Source organism: Ptychodera flava, chromosome 10 (assembly GCF_041260155.1).
Source record: "Ptychodera flava strain L36383 chromosome 10, AS_Pfla_20210202, whole genome shotgun sequence".
NCBI lineage: Eukaryota > Metazoa > Hemichordata > Enteropneusta > Ptychoderidae > Ptychodera > Ptychodera flava.
Genome location: NC_091937.1, coordinates 7565861 through 7585806, shown reverse-complemented (window position 1 = coordinate 7585806; position 19946 = coordinate 7565861). Strand labels below are relative to the sequence as shown.

General features: G+C 37.8%; 1 protein-coding gene across 1 annotated transcript; it reads left to right on the top strand.

Moving 5' to 3' along the window:
* The first annotated feature begins 4890 nt into the window (after nucleotides 1–4890).
* LOC139141885 (adhesion G-protein coupled receptor G6-like) lies at nucleotides 4891–19507 on the top strand. Its single transcript, XM_070711642.1, has 18 exons — nucleotides 4891–5159; nucleotides 7739–7849; nucleotides 8138–8516; nucleotides 9359–9444; nucleotides 9836–10028; nucleotides 10750–10868; nucleotides 11537–11768; nucleotides 12372–12540; nucleotides 13109–13267; nucleotides 13497–13616; nucleotides 14214–14271; nucleotides 14953–15077; nucleotides 15417–15538; nucleotides 16160–16431; nucleotides 17163–17238; nucleotides 17712–18094; nucleotides 18368–18445; nucleotides 18972–19507. Exons 2-18 carry the CDS (start codon nucleotides 7744–7746, stop codon nucleotides 18995–18997), a joined length of 2703 nt encoding a protein of 900 aa, XP_070567743.1. The 5' UTR covers nucleotides 4891–5159; nucleotides 7739–7743; the 3' UTR covers nucleotides 18998–19507.
* The last annotated feature ends 439 nt before the right edge of the window (nucleotides 19508–19946 follow it).

The window sequence follows — 19946 nt, the reverse complement described above, 5'->3', positions numbered from 1 at the left end:
TCGAGCTAGGGTGTTCGTGTTGGTATGACTGTATATTCTCACATACATGCCCGACTATTTGATAACAGTGAAATCGATCACATGCGGATTATGGTTTTGATGTCCTATAAAGAATACCACAGGTAGCAAAGAAGAGAAATTCAAGAAGGATATTTAGATATTATTCCCTAATATTTTTTCTTCGTTCAGCGAAGGAAAATACGAGTGACGTAATGACCGTGTCACCACTAGTCGAAGACGAGTGGTGACACGGTCATTATGTCACTCGTATTTTCCTTCGCTGAACGAAGAAAAATATTAGGGAATAATATACTTATCACATGCACAAACCAAGAATTCGTTGTTTTTGCAAAATAAAGTAAGTTTTCCATGACGATTCCGCGTTTAAACTTTTGAACTACTTTAGGAATAAATATCAGTACGCCGTGCACAAGTTGTCAATCATTTCCAGTCGTCCGTCGTGTGCGTTAGCGCTAACGTTCGTTCGTGTGTGGAGCAAATGACAGCTCTCGGTCTACACGTAGGCTACCTTCCGCAAAGTTATTCTCCATTTCAAAGATAGCATAGTCCTAGAAATTTATCACAGACGAAGATACGCTATTTTTCGGGAACAAATATCGACTGAATCTCGACGGCGCGAACACTGTAAACGTCGCCCGCCTGACCCTGTTTGCAATGCGTACGGAACCCACGGTATACGCGACCAGCTTCGAGTTCGTTGTTTCCGCAAATTATTCACGTAATCTTCGGAATATACAGGCGATACACTCTTGTGTTTACATCGATCGTTCGGATTAGTAATGTCGTAGTCTGTGAAAATATCGATTTCATTACATGACTTTTGATCGTGGGAGAAACATCGGCCGCCATGTTGTTTGTTTACATATTTACGAGCACACCGAAGATCGACAAAAAAAAGGTCCGACGCACCGAAATTGATGACATAGACGCGGGTTGTCGTGACGTAGAACGACCAGAGAATAAATCCCGTATTTTTTGTTCGGAGACGACAAACTTGGCTTGTGCATGTGATAAAACAAAGGTGTCTCACTGTCTTGGTCTGAAAAAAACAAACGAACAAACAAAAGGGTCGTGAACTTCCTTGACATAACTTTCAATCGCAAGAATGGAAATTACAACATGCATGACCATACGATACTTGTCTACACGAAATCCAACCATCCTTTCTTCAATAAGTAAAGACATTTTCTATATAATTGGAAAGCGCTTCTCTTCAATATCAAGTGATGTAGTCTTGTCCAACCATGCATAGACACATGTAATCGTAGAAAACAAATGAAAGGCAGTGGTCGTCAGCGCGTATGACACCCATACAATGGGTCTGCTGCGATGTATAACATATTTCAAATATCTCTTGTGCATATCCAAAATTTTAAAATGGCGGCTTCACCGATACCGGTGACGGCGGCCGAACCAACCAAATATAAGCGAAGGGACGTAGCTAAAGTTTATTCGCCCAAGTCTTGCAGTGATTGGAAAGCTACAGAACTGATGAACTATGAACATACATCAAATACTGAATTTGATTCACATTTGCTCGACATTCATCGCAAATTCCTGGTAGGAGGCTATGTTCTTCAACAAGAAAGTCGCGTAGCTGCGGACAGGACGACCCCCTTCCTTTAAAGTGTGTGGATAAAATGTTCAGTTCAATAAACATATGTTGAGCAATCAACAGTACGTAAAGAACAAAAATCGAAGAACAAATAAACCACACTGAGTTCAATCAACATTTTAGTGACTGAGTGAAGACGATAGCGGAAAACACCTTTTTCATTTACTGGATCAGCATTTGCCACGTAGGTTTCAAAACTACACGAGATTTTCTTAATTGCCTTGAAATTAAGTTACACTTGCATGGGAAATAGAACCTTAACTTCCCAAAAGCCTGTGAGTTAATTGCAATCTTAACAGAGTGAATTGAAGGTTTGGGCACAGTCCCTCCTCCTCCCTAGGCGGGGGACTTTGATTTGGGCTTCGGAAGACTCTGCCGCGTTGATAATGACGATCACCAAAACCTACGCTTGGAGAGGCAACATTACTACCGCGTACGTCCAAGAAGAGTCACAGAAAATGCTGAGGGAGTAATGTGCAAGTCTAGGCTAGTATCAACAAATCAGGAAACAAAAGGGCCATAGAACATAAGCAAAGTGCCCTCGATGATGAATATAGAGGTAATAAGTCAACTACACAGCTACAGTTACATGTGTCTGACGTCAATAATAAGAGGCTGTACATCTGCAAACTGACTACATGTTTATAATACTCTATGCAAATCATGTAGAGAATTTCCGAAACACAGCCTATGATAATTGTACACACATACACTGTATCAAAGTACATGGATGTAAAATCTAATGACTAACCATTCAACATCAAGGTTGATCCAATCGACAGCAAACATTTCTGCCAAACTTTAGCAAAGAAATGCAATGTTTTTCTAGTTGGGAAACTAATTTACTTATCGAGCTTCCTCTCGGACAACCATCAGAAATAATATGACTAAACGAGGAAACATGAGACTTTAGCAAAAAATTGTCTGCCTATCTGACGATCGAGTGTGTGAAACTCGAGTAACAGGTAACAATTATACTTGATTTGTTCTCATTTAGTGATATAACCCTGTGACCCTGCATCGAGCAACTGAATACTGGCATTAAGTGATTTACTGAGGTCAGGCGTTATAAACTCAAACATACGGGTTAGGAAACGACAATCAAAAAACTCTTTAATGTAATTGAATGCCCCTTAACTCACATACTAGTAAATTGTGGCCTTGTCATCGATGCACACGTAATTCCACTAAATTTGTAGAGGTAAAATAGACATTTAAGTCTCGGAGAGAAGGCGTCGATTTGTCCGACGACAGTAGAGATACTTAGTCTTTGCTTCTAATAATAATAAAGAAAGAGGAAGTCAAGTGCAGATGTTGATATTCAAAGGCTTGACTTTATACAGAACGTAAACATGAAAACTGGAGGCTCTTTACAACATTACTTTTAAACACTATATGATATACATATATACATATATATGTGTGTGTATGTGTGTGTGTGTGTTGTGGGTGTGTGTATGTATGTATGTATGTATGTATGTATGTATGTATGTATGTATGTATGTATGTATGTATGTATGTATGTATGTATGTATGTCGGAAATCTTCACATTTCTCAATGTCAGTATGGCAGAGCGATTTACGGTAAAAATTGATAACAAGGATTTAGGCGTTACTCAAAGTTTCACGCTATCACTAGACGATGACAATCATCATAATTATCTACTTCCAAAAGGAAAAAAACACATTCATCGCATTATAAGTTTCTTAATCTTACTCAGAGATGTGAATATCTTGATCAAGAAACATCTGCTATATGAACTCATCTGATCTGTCTTCTAAAGCTGATTTAAAGCTTAAGAGTTGAAGGTATCGGTACAATCTTAAAGGGGAGGTCACTTTTGTTTTGGATTTTCTCGTGCAGACCGTAATGAGTAAACGTCTTTACATTTAAAGATCCAAGGCAATAATTACAATAACAGAACTACTACTAAAAGATATCACATAATCACGATTTGTGTTCAATTTGTCTTCATTTATTCTATGGGATTGCTGACAGTAATTTTCAACGCATGAAGAGTCACAATTCAACCAACTTGACTCACGATACTGGTATTTTCATAAATTGCAAAAGAACCACATGTCAATTTGCTATTAACAATTAAAGTTTCTAAACCATTAATTCGAAAGATAACAGGGAAAACCAAGATAGAAAATTTATGAATTACTCAATACCTTGGAAGCAGCAAAGGCACTCTATTTAAAGTACGGACAATTTAAGAAAACAGAAAGAATGCATAGTCAGCGTAACTGACGTTTATTCCTAAATTATCATGAAAAACACAGCGTTAAACTAGTGTTGTCTTAGCTCTCCTTTAAGGGAGGGTAGCTGTAATTTCTGACAATACTTAATATTTGTCATTTTTTTTCTGTATTATCAACCAGTATCTTGTACTCTCTTAACCTTTTCATCCACATTTACCTCTGTAGAGGTCCACCATGACGATGAAAGGGTTAAAGGTACATTGCAATGCCCAGTGTTAAATTTCTTGAAATAGCATGCATATGTACTGGTGAAAAATGAATTGTCAGTCCAGGTAAAAATTCATGTATGAGCAATAACACAACACTTCATGCATACGTATGTATACTATATTGACAAGCTGAAGTGTGGGCAATAATCACTGGTACCTTAAAGGTATACAGTCATTATGCCCATATATGGTCAAAGGGGCGTTCCTTGGTACTCAAAATGCCCATGTGAGGGCGCTGTTTTTAAAAAGCGGCCACCCGCTGAAAATCTGTAATTGGTTAGCTTTTCTCTTTCCATGGTAACTGTAGCAAAATTGGAACAGGTTACAGTATGCCTTTAAGCCAACTTGTGTTAGGGAATGTGATCCAGAGATCTTGAAACTTTTCACGCATGCTCCTCTTATCGCTGGTCAAAGTTCGAAGTCTTAACCTAGCAGTTGCATGCCCACGAACTTCGCCATTGAGCATTGGCCAAGTATAGTAGTTTTTAGAAGAAGATATATGGCCATAATAGAGTATATCCGGGAAAATCGTAATCTTAACTGATAATAATCATTCTAAATTCACAAAAACGTTCGAAAATCCCCGATTGCACATTCAATATTCAACACACACCAGTCGAATAAAACCGACCAGTGAACGTCATCGTGTGTATGTTAGCTTATCACGTCTTCCCTATATTGTATGATAAAGAAGGCAAACATGACCTGAAATGCCCTGCGATTGTTGCAGCCAAACAATGTTTCTCTGCTGGTATGCAGGAGTAAACAGGCGTCAGAGTCATGAGGTACTCGACCCACGCCAATCAATCTTGATCTAAAAACAGACACAAGCCTTCCTCTGATGTAAAGTATATCAGCAAGTTGAGCTGTATAGCGCTAATCTTACGGTCATGTCTCCAAAAGTCTCGTCCGTCATCTGTCATTGAGACGTTTTAAATACCAAAACTTACAAACTAGCTCTTGGCCGTCATCAGCAAAGTCAGACGTATAACGGATCTCAGGCTAGTAAACGTGATAATCAACTTGAAGGCACGGTAAAATTCCTTCAGGTAAGTGATCGCTTTTTTACTTATACTTGTACACTTTCTAAAGAAACAGGAAGTCAAGTTACATGGTTGTAACGAGAAAAAGACATCTTTACATTCGATAAACCTTTCGGACGTTATGCGCCCTTTCCTCGCTTAAACAAACGATGTTTACTGACATTACGTATTAAAATACTCCCAAAATGAGCACAAGGCTACAAATGCAAGCCCCTGATGATCCTGTGCAAATTCACTGAAGCATCAGTGATATTATTTCATGTGCGACTCTGTCTGGATTTAGCGTAGGAAGATAATTCTGTGTAACAGAATCACTATGCAGAAGTACCAGCGGAAAAATTATGTGTTTACAATCCCATCAGCGAGGATTCCGGTTTTCAGTCAATCTTTGTTGCGTTGATTAAATATGCCTTGCTGTCGGACTTGTACCCGGAACCACTCTCGCTCGGTCAGGGAACTTCATTATTCACGGGGAGGGGCGGTACAATGCAAGAAACGTACGAAATGTAGAATTTTAAAGTATTCATCGTAAAAATATGACCCCCCCCCCTTAGTTCATCGATTGAGACATGTGACCATAGATCAAAATTATTGATCTGAATTATTTAATGAAAAATATTATAACGAAGTTATGATGTGCCATCAAGACGTGGCGCTGGAATCAAAGAGCACAACTGTACAACTTTGCACTATGGACACTATCTGTAGCTTAAGGCTATTTTTTCAGAATTATTTTGGTCTACTCCCCACATAATCCTAAAATATAGATAGTAAACATACCCTCCACATGTTGTTCTGTGCAAATCAATTTGAATGCAATTTTGAACAATAACAATGCTACTTGCACATATACTGCCTTTGTTGAAAACCTAAACTGTGACGCACCCTAATGTTCCAGGATAAGTATTGGACAATTCCAAGCAATAAATTCTCTGCAAAAACTTGAGCCTGTAACCCCATTAATGTAAAGTCTAGATATTGGCAGTGCTGTGATTTGTACTCCGTAACTACTATTTACACAAGGATCACGTGACTGTCAATGTGTTTTCTAAAAATCGGTTCCTACCTTCCCCTGTACAAACACTGTGGCCTCTCAGGTCTAAATTTAAACTAATGATTGACAACGTATTAAACTCAAAAACAGTGCCCTAGATTTATTTTATCTATCTCAGGTTTTTGTTACACTCTTACATAATATAGTATAAACTAGGGATCAACCAACTGTCGGAAAATTGTCGCATCATAGCAAAATATCCTCAACAAATATCTTTCAATCACGCAAAATTGCCATGCAAGCATGCGCCGAAAAGGTCGACAATCATGAAGAGGTAATATGGACGTCGCTTACATATAGAACACAGGTGAATTTTCTGGCACTTGGCAGAGAACAGTCCGCCAGGATATAATTGTATATACTCTGCAGAATGTATTGCATTCTTTTCCAAATAGTTTCTTAGGATCTGCATTTCTAACACTTTCAGAAAATCGGAGATGAGTAAACCTCAATCGCTGACACTGGTAATTCTTAGATAGATTTTGAGTACGTGTAAATATTCAGTTAGCAATTGAAACTGGTAAGAAAGCCTGGATATTCATACTGAAGCCGCCAGCGAATAACCTTATCATCAAGGATCGTCCTCATAACTCCTCGCTTACTAGGAAACTCTGGCACCAAAGTTATTGATTGCATACCTTGGGTACCGGGAATGATGGTAATTTGGCCATGCTACCGCCAAACACTAGGGTTAAACTGATAAATTCAACTCAAGTTAGACATTATTGGTTTATGCCTGCGGGCTATTTGAATTAAACTGACTCAGTACATTGTATTTGGCATGACTGCCTTCAGTGCTTTTAGGTTTCATTATGTTGGCATGGACGTCCATTCGTCGCTGTGATAGTAGAGGCTGGTATGATAAAAATCAGAGAACTAAGCATACATATCTTAAGTTTATCACATTTGTACTGTATGATGTTTGAGCCAAACGTGACCCCAGATGGCTCGCAATTGTTACTGCCGGATAGTGTCAACATCTGTTGATACCAACATAAATACTTGACATGAGTCATAATATATGTCATAATTATGCGCGTCATTCGATTTTGATCAAAATGTTGATATATATTAGTAGTGATCAGCCAGCCTTTACATTTGAGTATTCTGCCAACTTTAGCTGTATCTTATAAATCTTACGTCAAACTCTACAATTACTCAAAGTTTGATCGTCTTAGATCTGCCATTATTTATCCACACCGTACAGACATATCAGATCACTGGTTGGTAGACGAGAGATAATCATCAACTCAATAAGTAATTAGCCACCTCTATCCCAAAACTCAAAAAACAAGTACTTTGTCACTTACAGTCATGCCAAATACAATGTACAGAGTCACTTTAATTCAAATGGCCTGCAAGCACAAAGCAATAATGTCTCTAACTTGAGTTGAATTTAACTGTAGTGTTATAAGTATACAACATGCACAGAAAGTAAACGTAATATATTGGCAGCTGTCCATGATCTTTCCTGTATAATTATATGACAAACATTTCAATTTCTGTTATTTTAAATTACTTCTCATTTCAGTAAAGATGATCAACAAGTACCGATGTGTGGGCCTATTCATCGTCTTACTTCACGATTTTCTACTTGGAGTAAAGCAGAATTGCCCCGATCATAGCATTTACGATTGTAATGGTAAGACTCTTAATGAGAATGAATTTTCTCAAAGTGCACTTCACGCACATTTAATTTGATTGCAGAATTTGTACACATTGCTGAATTGTATACTTACATTTGCAACTCACTGCCGCTATGTTTTACTCCTCACTGGAAATTTTTCCTCCTAAAACGGTCAATTTTGTTATCAAAGTGTTGTGCTACTTTTAAAAGTGTCGTCATTATGAAATATGAACAGTATGAAACATGAAAGGCTAATAACTGATAACAGACCATAGATTTGACAACAAAGGTTCTTTCTTTCAGATGTACTGTGGATTGGGAACGATTTATTTCAGATTATTACTAATAGAAGTATGAACTGGATTAGCGCCCAAACTCACTGCGAGTGTATGTACAAAGCCAGTTTTGATATTGTCGGCCATCTGGCGAATCTCTCTGAACCTTCACTCTTTAACATTGTGAGGCAACACTTAATGAACAACACTAAGTACACTGATATCACTGACATCGATGGCTACTGGATAGGATGTAGGAACGATACAACAAAGGATTTTAAACGGCTGGACGGGACAGATCTTCCGATAAATGATCCAGCATGGTTTCCTGACCAGCCAGATTACAGTAATCAAGACTGTCTATCACAGGCATCAGACACCTGTGAAGATGTATGCTGCTTAATGTGGTACGTATCCGTATTCTCATGAAATTTTGAATCCACGAAATCGAAATAATAATTAATGTACGTCAGTGTGTCGTTATGATTTGACAAGAGCTCACGTCAGCCGTATTATAAAATGAATTGTGACATCCTCATCCAAATTTCTGTATATATCATATAAGAGTTGATTGACTCAAACAAGCGCTTCCACACTTCGGAAAATATTTTCCTTGATAAGTTTGAATCACCACTTGCGCACACGCACACTCTAGAGAATGTAATCGAAGATGACGGTGTCGTCTGCGAGAATACTGATCTATCGTATTCGGTGTTCATTCCCCTCCCGGCCTATGAATCTCTGAATAAAAGGCTGTATACTCCCGTCTATTGTCTCACCCGACAAACTGTTTTTTGGGTGACTCACAGGCCTTCAGGGAAAGAGACATGCTTTTGTCCTGAAAGCAGATCAACATATGCACATTACACAAGTGCTAAAACTACATAAAGAGGAAAAAGCGGAAGCTATGATATGACTTTAAAATACTATTTTTGATAGGGTTTCAAACGACGGGTCAGCGACATATCTTTTTTCGTGCACATATAATACGCCTTTTTCATAACAGCATTTTGAATTTTCTTCTTTTAGGCCCCACTTTTCTTCTTTACTCTTGAATTTTCATGTGAAAAGTAAGCCGTATCCGTGATTTAATGTCCCCTCACTGTTATTACTCAAGAACACATACGTAGCCAAGAAGTTGAAACAAGCTTTACAAATACATCTTCAGGGCTCGATGATTTTCAACTTTTTTCAGTGTGGTGACTGAGCATGGCATCTTTGAAATTCATATCACTCCCCTTTCTTATAGGAATAAAAACGGGAGCCTTTATTATAATTTGAAGATAGCTGATACGAAGTGTGAAAAGCAGAACATGCTATTCATCTGCCAGTTTTGTAAGTCATCAACATTGTTCACATATTTTAAATGTCACAATAAATTGTGTTGCCCTATGCGCTTTATTCCCCTGATAATTTGAAAAATAAAACCTTTTAGAGTATCTTTCACGTAGTGTCTTGAAATTCAAAGGTCAGTTTCTTTAATCACCTTATTTCTTAACGAAATACATCTATAGATGATTATGATCTGTGATTTCTATTTTACAACAATACGGACCATCTCAGCTTACCACCGGTGAGAGAACTTTAACCAAGTTTTACTATGATAAACAAGACTTTTGAATCATAGCAATGACCCATATCACCAGTTAAAATGTTAAGGTTTTAATCAGTCGTTGGCATTTCACGAGTCATTCTGTCTGTTTCGCTTCTTGGTTGCTTTACTTAGCAAATGGATGGAAGGTCGATCACCTACGTGACTGTTCAGAAGTTGATTGGCCACCGAAACCGGAGAAATGCCAGGCTCAGTTTATTTCAGGCGACTACGGGATCATACATTGGCCGGCTACAATGTATGGGGAAACAGCTGAGAGAAGATGTCCCTACAGCAAAGGCAATGATTACAAAGCATGGAGACATTGGTAAGCTTTGATTGTTGCAAACGACAAACATCTTGCATTTGAAAATAGAAAGTTTCTGTTAGGGTTGTTCCCGCCTCGGAAGTGAAAGACTTAAACTTTTGCTCAAATTTTTCTCAATGTATCTTTCAACCACACTATTACCAGGTCAATAATAAAAGATCGGGGTCACCGTGCAAAGTTTGATGCTAGAGATATATACCTGACATTTAAAGATATTTGAAATTCAAAATTGCCCACCATCCCTTGCTAACTCTATGGGGAAGAATACAGTTTTCAATTTTCGAAAAGCGAAGACCGTCACGGTAAACATTTTTCTTACGCAAAGAGCTTTAATGTGAACCCAACAAACAATAGATCAGAAAAGAAATTGTATAAATTTCAGAATCCGAATGTCTGTCCCCGAGGAGCATTCTACCTTAAAAAGAAACTCATGGCTCCAGAACAAGACGAGTACACTATTACTGGTTTTAATATCCGACATCAGACATGTAAATCCATGTCTATGAGTTGGGCTTAAATTAAATCTTCATAAACTACAATGATAAATCATTTGTTTTGAGATTAGAATACTTCAGTCAAGCAGCTCCTATCCATCGAGGAAATTCACGTCAAAGATTAATCGACTGTCGTCGTCGGTCTCTTGTAGTTCGTTGCTTCGTTGCTCCGAGTTTACTCAGTCTGAAAAGAGTCAGGTAATATCTTAACGTCATTTTTCCTTCAGTGGATTGACACCGTCTGGCGTTGCATGGGGGGAGGCTAACACGTCATCATGTACTGCACGGCGTCAGGCTGATCGACGAGACCACTTAAATAATCTAGCTAACACCACCATTCTGCCGGGTAAGTTCATTTAAAACAGATCAACAGATATCCGTACGCCCAAATTACGCTTATTTTTTATGCGTAACTCGCAAATTTTCGTTCGCGAGTTAGAACTCTACGAAATCATTTGGTATGTCCCATATACTGCCAGGTGTTTGTCTACTTGAGTCTTTTGATGCAAGTTCACTAAACGAACTTTGCCTACATACTTAAAGGGACAAAATCGGCCATTTTTCATGAATTTTGTTTGATACGATACTACTTACATTGTTTGACATGTTGAAAGATACTGAATGAATGGGTGACCCCGATTTTAGACAAATTAAATAAAACCATCGCGAAAGTGAATTAATGGTCATGACCATTTATTCATTTTCGCAAATGTTTAGTCTATCGTGTCCAAAACCGGGGTCGAATATATGCATGGTCACCCATTCATTTAGTATCTTTCAACATGTCAAACAATGTAAGTAGTATCTCGTATCAAACAAAATTCATGAAAAATGGCCGACTTTGTCCCTTTGATGTTACTAACTCTCTTGTTGTCATAAATGCCGTTTTAGTATAGTTCAGTATAGAGTTTGAATGCCAATGTTATTGGTATTATGAATACCGAGATTAATTGGTATATTCTAAACCTTCAAGGGTGACAAAACCACTTACAGTACCTGTCCCCTTTGTTTCAGGATATGCGAAGAAAGTCGCCGAACAACTGACAAACCTCACCTCCGAAGCGGACAGTTTCGAAGAGCATGACGTCACGCTTTCGGTTGATGTCATCGATAATATCTTAGAAAGTGAAGTAAACGGCACAGAAATCGACGTAGCCGAATATGTACTTCTGAGTGTCGATAATTTGCTACACGTCGATCACGAAGTCTTGGTTGCCAGTCAACAAAATGAAAATACTGCTTCAAGGTAATGATCGAAGGATACTGCCAACACAGAGATTTTTCTCTAGAAAACTGCGGACCGATTTTAATCAATCCATTCACTGAGAAACGAACCCGTGACTAGGACGAAATTTATATCATTCACAAACTGGAGAGTTATGCTTTTGCATCTACTTTTGGAAAGGAACGTTTTGCAATATTTCTATATTTGAGTTTGTCTGAATCTTAATTATTTTCTAATGCAAGGAATCTGACAAGAATCGTCTTTACTTTGACGAAGAGTTAAGTACTGTGCCATGGATAAATAAACTGTGGCAAAATACACATGTCGAAGAAGGTGGTGCATGTCATTTCAGATTAAAGCAATTTACTGATTTAACTAAAAGGTTATTCGCTCAACTCTTATAAAAGATGAATCTGTTGGCGAGTTTGAGGATAGTCAAGTTTTGTATATTCAACCGATCGATGCTTATCTACGGAATTGCTATGTTAATGAGAATTATGATTCTCTATAGATAGACTGTCTCTCTAACACACAACATAACTACATGGTCTTTTTACTTTCCCGAGCAGAAGACTGGTATAGAGGAGTTTGACGCAACTTGTTTCTTATTGCCCTCTTTTTCAGACTCATTGAATCCGTAGAGAAACTGTCTTTGATTGTAAACTTTGTCAATGATTCGATGGAGTCAGGAAACCAGTCTGTATCCATAGAAACGGCGAATATCGCAATGACCTTGGCAGAGATAAATTCTGATTCCTTTGCCGGTTTGAACTTTCGCTTCTCAGCAGGGAAAGTAAGTCATGATTTTGGAGCTCCACTTCAAAAGCACGCCCCTTCAATAGACGTGACACATTAATCATATATAGCCCTAGAGACCTACCCAAGTATTTCACATTAAACAAACCTGGTTTCCAGTATCATAGGTACCCATGCCATACTTGAATAACAACTTCGGAGATGAGAGACAATATGTGTAGAACGCCATTGGATTTCGTATTTCGCCATGTTTTCATCACTTTGCTTTCGCTAGGCAATTAATTGTATGATGTTGGTTGAAACGTACATTTTTGTTTGCTCAAAGAATTCTAGTTTTAAATCTGCTCTCACAACGGCACAACTGACTCAGTCAAGAAAATACTTTCCAAACAGATACTATGCGAAATAAGAATTTATGGAATGAGAAATAAAAATTCACATGATGACAAAATATGACAATGTACATTCAAGGACAACGTCTTGCAGTAATGTGGATAAATGTACTAAGAAACATGAAAATTGTGGAGTGGGGATTTCTCTTTAGAGTTTTCTTCGTATGACAGAGATTTTTTGTTATCTGACACTTTCTACTGATTCTGATCTAGAACAAGCTGTCGAGAGAAACGAAACCAGATGACGTCATTGGGGAGACTGAATCATCCATTCACTTACCGATATCACTGCTTGATGGATTAGAACCAGACGAACGATCTCAGGTCAATCGAGTACAATTTGTCGTTCATAAATTGAATACTCTCTTTAAGGTAGGTGAAAACGACTTGCTATACTCTTTTGTATATTTTGACACAGTTTTCTTTGTGTAGGGCTCTTGATGTGTTTTGAGGGTCAATTTTCTGATTGATATCTGCAACTTAAATCCAAATTCAATAATCTAATCGAAAGTTCAGGAAATATTATGTCTGCACTGCCGACTAAAGCAAATGTTTCGCATTTTAATAATACCAAATTATTACTACCCGATAACGTCCGCAGGCTGTTGACATTAACGGTACACACGCCGGGTTCAGTCCTGTCATCGCAGCCAGTATTGGAGAGCTTAAAATCACCAACTTAAGGGACCCTGTGAGAATCCACATAGCACGTAATAACACGGTAGGAAGATTTATTGGCGTTGTGTTTGTTTTGTCATTATCGTTGCTGTTAATGACGTCATCGTTGAATCTGAGTCGATGCTACCTTCCGAATACACCTTCTGAGAGACAAAGACAATTTTGCACTTTGCAATCAATAACGATTACATGTGACAAATACTGGCGTCGCTGTGCTGCCATAGTGTTATCAAAATTCCCAATTTGCGTTAAGGTAGTATGCGCCTGGAAAGTAAAGGACTTGACCTTTTGTTCAAACTTTCCTGAATGAAACTTTCAACCATTCTCTTACCAAATCAACAAATAAAAATCTTGGGTCACCGTGCAAAGTTTGGAACTAGCGAAACAAATAACCCAACATTTTGCGATATTTGAAATTCAACCTGGCCGCCATTCCTATTTTAACTTTGGAAAAACCATGACGGTGAAAGTTTTTCTTTCTCCAAAAGCTTTAAAGTGAGCCCCCACAAGTTGTAGATCAGTAAAAGAATTGTAGAAATTTGAGAGTCCGACTATCTGTCTCAGAGGCGCGTTCTACCTTAACAACAAAGAGCAAAATGATGATCTTATGATTGCTGACGGTGGTACCCATATTCTACAGGTTGTCAACTCTGCCCGGTACAATGTCAGCTGTGCCTTTTGGGACTTTAACCTTGGAGGTAAGCGATTTATGTCATACAATCGCACGTATGATAAATCCCTGGCATACTTTCTGAACGCGATTGTTCTAAGCATATCTTAAAATCGACGTGTGTCAAAACTTTTATTAGATACGGTAGATATACATATACCGCTACTTCTGCATTTCTTGATGTGGGTTTCCATAACGACGAGGATATTCTTAATAAGTGCTGTCAAACTGTGACGAACGTTCGTTCTATATACAGCACTTAAAATTTCACTGAGCTATCGAGTTCGCAACAGTTTTCAATCCTAAGCTTGTTTAATCCCAAAGAGTTATGATACGTCTAAAATAACATGTGTCAACGCTTAAAAACTAGAATGGAGCTTTACTATACATCTTGTTTTGCCGATGTAAAGACATAACGTCAAATTACCGAGGCATAATATACAATATGAAGATTCTATCATTTGTTCTTTAGCTTGCTGATCGTGCTTGTTTGTTTCAAAAAACGGAATACCCAGCTTTGAAACTTGGACCGGGACAACCTACCATTATAGACGTATCATTGTTAACAACTGTACATACATACGATTAGTCGGGTTGTTCTGTTTTCCCATACAAATATTGCTTTCACGGAAAAACAAAGATGGCTGTAAGATAGCAGTAAACTATGACTATCTTCAGCAAAAGAATAGACTCATATTCTTGCCTATAGATGGCGCTGGTGCTTGGTCTGTAGAAGGCTGTGAGGTTTTGTCGGACGGTACAGATGGCAAGGGAACTGAAAGTAACACTACAGTTTGTGAATGTAATCATCTGACGAACTTTGCTCTTCTTGTGGTGAGTCAAATTCAAAACACCAATCTTTTTTGTTACTGAACATGTTAGTTTGGCAGGCACGTAGATACGTCTATATAGTACGTTATAAAGATGTCTTCAACAGATGATTTCCGTGATCGACTGGATAACCTTTCAACTCTATCTGCACATCGTGCAATGACGTGGAGTAGCACCCTAACTGTGTTTGCACTGTAATGTGGTCTGTATTAGAAGTGTTTTTCGAGATAGTTTACTGTTTGAACAAGGGTGAAATTAGACGGCATGACTTTCCGAATATCTGAAACTTACATAACATTTCTGTTATGATCATAAACATTACAATTTTTATACCTGTATTAGAATATCTACAATAATGACATCGACCAAGCCAACCAGAAAGCGTTATCGATAATTTCCTACATCGGTTGTGGAATATCTTTACTGGCGTTGGCTGTTACACTCGTCTGTGTTATCGTCTACAGGTAAGTGAACGTCTATGGTCAGCCACGGTGTTCGTGTGGCCTATCGACATTCTGAAAATCGGATGAATAATGGAAACATGTTACATGGGAAAGCATGAGTAAAGTACCGACAGTTCATATCAAGCATACTTAAATTTCCTTCGAACTTGATCTACCAGAGAAATTAAAATTTCGCTTCTCGCTCAAGGTTCAGGGCACATAGCGCCAAGTCGCACTGAATGCTGTGGTACGGTCGCTCTACTTCAAAACTGAAATTTGTTACTTCGACTCTACTCTATATCCTTCATGTCTCACGTATGTCCTCTTACGTCATGAAAAGATAGATGGAGCCATATCGAGGCATTGAAAGGATTAAAGGAGCATATTAGTTGACGTTATTCTCATAACCTTTCCCAGTTTCAGTGATATCAACAGATAATTGCGCAGTGAACATCTTGACTTGAATGCTTACAATCGATAGCAGCGAAGTTTTCTGACTCTAAACACACTTTGTGCACTATTTCCTAACCACAAAATGAAAACAGGTAACTTTTCACGCTCTGAAATACCAGAGAAAAGTTAACAATATATACTATGCTTTATGATAAAGGTTATATTTTAATCTTTTTCATCACATTTCAGGAAAAAGAAAAATAAAGCCACAAAACTCCTAATCAGTTTATGTTCTGCCCTTGCGATGGCGCTGTTGATGTTCCTGATTGGTGCATTGTTTGTTGACCTTGGACCGAGAATACCTGGTATTTGTGCCACCATTGCTGTTTTACAACATTATTTCCTATTGGCTGTCTTGCTGTGGATGGCACTCGAAGCAACGTATCTGTATCTGAAATTGGTCAAAGTTTTCGAGAACTACATCAAGAACTTCATGGTCAAGTTCAGTCTGATTGGTTGGGGTAAGATGAGTAAAGATTGAATGACAGATCGTAGACCAAAATATCAGAATCAGAATGTTCTCTCACACGTTCGATCATCCGGCACAAACTTGGTTCTCCTTTCTTTGTGCATTGTATCAACACAAAAATAACCAAGGGAATTGAGATTTAAAACTTCATGGAATGTTTGAAAAACTATTCCCGATGTTTATTTCAATTGTTGCAACCCGCCACCACACGCCACGGTGCGGCTGTTTTATCGATTTCCTTAATCTATTCTGTATATCTTTAACCATTTCACTGCCAGGTTATTTTTATCAAACATTAGTCACGTGAAACTCACGATATATTTATTTTGATATTTCGTCAACAGTATAAATATTTGAGTAAGTTACAGTTGATAGTTTACATACCCTGATGACAAACGAAACTGATAGCGCCAAAGAGGAAATGTTTTAGCTCTACTTCGATTACTGAGTGCAAAGTCGCACTAACTATGTGTGTTAGGGCAACTGCATGGAAATCATACGCACTGCCAATACTCAATCACCATTCTGATTTTGTTTGAAATGCTGTTCTTCAAGAACTTGTCCGCAGTTAAAATTTTAACGATCAAATTTCAACTATTTATAATTTGAACCAAAATATGGCTAGTAGAGTTTCCCCAGTACAAAATGGTTATAAGGGTAGGGAAAAAAAGTAGGTCAAACGTAATGGGTATCCTTTTTATCGTCCTTTTGTTTAAATTATAGGTAGTCCTCTTATCATCGTGATTATAGTCCTGTCCGTTGATGTGAAAAACTACGGATACATGTACGAGAAGAGGATGTGAGTAATGCCATATGTCACGTGAATGCAATTTTTGAGAAATCAATTGAATAGGCTGATCGATCGATCCATTACATGTTTCCCTGTTTCACAATAAATTAGTAGAGTACTTTATTATTAATGAATGCTTGATTGATTGCTTGATTGATTGATTGATTGATTGATTGACTGACTCATTGTTGGTTGATGGAGTGATTAATTGATTGATTAATAAATTGACAGGCAGGCTGATCTCTAATCGACAACCGCGTCGACAGCGTTGAGTGGATTAGCAATGTAATGACTGCAGTGCAATAAATATGTTCATCTATATGCAGTTTTTAGAATGTTGAACTCCATTACTTTTATCTTTCGTAAGTGACATGCCTTAGCAGGTCTTATTAAACGCCTGAGGTTAGAATTAAACGATAGTTGTATTATTTTTTATGTTTCTTTCACAATTAAGAATTCTCCTTGATCTTTTATTTTTCCAGTTGCTGGTTGTCACAGAACGCCTTCTACGGTGCATTCTTGGTTCCTTTCGGAGTAATCCTTATCTTTAACACTGTCATTTACTGTCTTGTCATTTATCAAATATGTGGACTAAACTCCAAGGCGATGACTGCGAGCGAAAGATTCAACATTCAAGCACAGTTGAGGGCGGCTATCGGGTTGATGGTGTTGCTCGGTCTGACCTGGACATTCGCCATATTTGCTATCAGTGAAGCCAGCCTCGTTTTCATGTATCTATTCGCAATATTCAACTGCCTTCAGGGATTGTTCATATTCGTATTCCACTGCGCGTTGAAGACAGACATCCAAAATGGTTGGAAGAGGACTTTCTGTGGACAAGAGAAAGCTCCTTACGGATCAAAGGGTAAGATTGCAAGCATGAAAATTCTATCACCATTCTAAATAACGGGCAACAGACGTACATGTAAAGTTTTCACATGCCTGTGAAATTCACCATTAAATGACCACAGATTTTGTAGAAAAATAAGAACAGAGTGACTAGCCACTGATGAGGGCACGTATCTTACTGTAATCTACAACAAAAGAGAACACATCCAGGGTACAATTTGCATTTCTCATTACATAAACAATTAGATAAAAATATTGAGTTTGTTGATGTTGTGTATTTCTTTCGCAGAGAGTAACGCTGGCATTCGCAGCGTTGGCCACAAATATCTGGGCAAAGATGCAGAAAGTAAACACATCCTGAAGTCAGGTACGTTTTGAAAGTAAAACGGGGCGATACACCTCTACGTCATTACATATTTAGGTATAAGACTTTTATCTCGTAAATTCTTCATCGTGATCAGCTAACAACCATCTTGAAATCAGCATCGCAATTTGTTGAACGTGTAACTACGGCAGTGATAAATTAAATTATCAACACACTTGTTGTGGTTTGAAAAGGAAACGCAAAAATTGCAAAAAAGTAGCTTGTTTTCATTTATTTTATTCTGTTTTATTTTCTTTTTATTTCTACCTACATATCTACCTATCTATCTATTTATCTACCTATCTATCTTTCCTTCTTTTCGCTCCTTGCTTTTATTTTATACTCTTTTACGATTTACGCAAGCCTCTTTTCTTGAAAAAAATTGGCCCTCGGATAAAATAATATTTTCTTGGTCTGTTCGTTAACTTTACAAATTAAGCCAAACTCCTGAAAAGAGCCTAATTTCTTAATTAGCAGTCAATAACGTTTATGTGAAGAGTTGCTTGATTTTCTGTCTGTCTTCTTTCAGACTCCGACTCTACGACGACAATCTGAGAGTTTCGGCGTTGTCTTTGTGACTCAAAACTAGAAAGTTACTGCTAGCAAGCATATTTACACAGACCTGAAGATGTTTATTCTTCCTCAAGACAATGCACCCATAACGAAGAAAAATGGAATATACACACAATACATAGTAACACTGATGAAATACTTAGTCCACTTGTGCAAATTTAATACGCCCTTGACTTTGGAAACGTACATATACATATTCAGTGACCACTGTTATTACCCATGTGTGACCTCATGTCTTAGTATTTTTGGTTGCGCCCATTACTTCAACGTTCAATTGTTTTTGTTATGTTAACGAGGAAATACCTTTCGTCACAGTTTTTTATTTATTTGTCTTTATTTATCAATCTCGATAACTCCATAGTTTTGAAAACCTCTTTTCATGAAGGTCGAGACACATAACATGTATCAAGGACAATTATATGCTGTACATTTACAATATTTAAGAGACATGAAAATTCTTTAAGTCGACAATAAAGCCTCGAAAAGTACACCAAAAGGATTTTTGTTGTTATTATTCATTTGTTTCTCTTTTTTTAACTGGGCTCTTCGTTTGCGTGATCTTCTGTTCAAACACGAATGGAAATGACTATTAAGGTTACAGAAACGGTTCTTGCTAAAATTGTTATCAAACTCAGAGGACGAAGAGTTTATAACTGTAATCATTATTGTCTGCGTTTCCGTTTTTTCCTTTCTGGTGATGTGGAAATTCATTCGGTAACGGCCGGTGACGTCATTGCAGTTCATTCATAAAATCTCTCAAAAAAGAAGAGAAAATTAAGGTGGGGGTTAAAAATTTTGTAAGTCAGATAACCAGAAACACAGGATGTTTAAGGAGACCTATGGGCAAACATGACCTCAAATGACCTGCCACTGTTACTGCTGAACAATGACCGAGTGCCGGATGCAAATAAAGAGACGTCAAGAGTCATGA

Excerpts from the sequence above, each read along its gene's own strand:
- LOC139141885 (XM_070711642.1), top strand. The coding sequence starts at position 7,744 with ATGATCAACAAGTACCGATGTGTGGGCCTATTCATCGTCTTACTTCAC. Across the intron at positions 7,850-8,137 it reads TAGCATTTACGATTGTAATG|ATGTACTGTGGATTGGGAAC; the intron begins GTAAGACTCTTA and ends TCTTTCTTTCAG. Across the intron at positions 11,769-12,371 it reads AATGAAAATACTGCTTCAAG|ACTCATTGAATCCGTAGAGA; the intron begins GTAATGATCGAA and ends CCTCTTTTTCAG.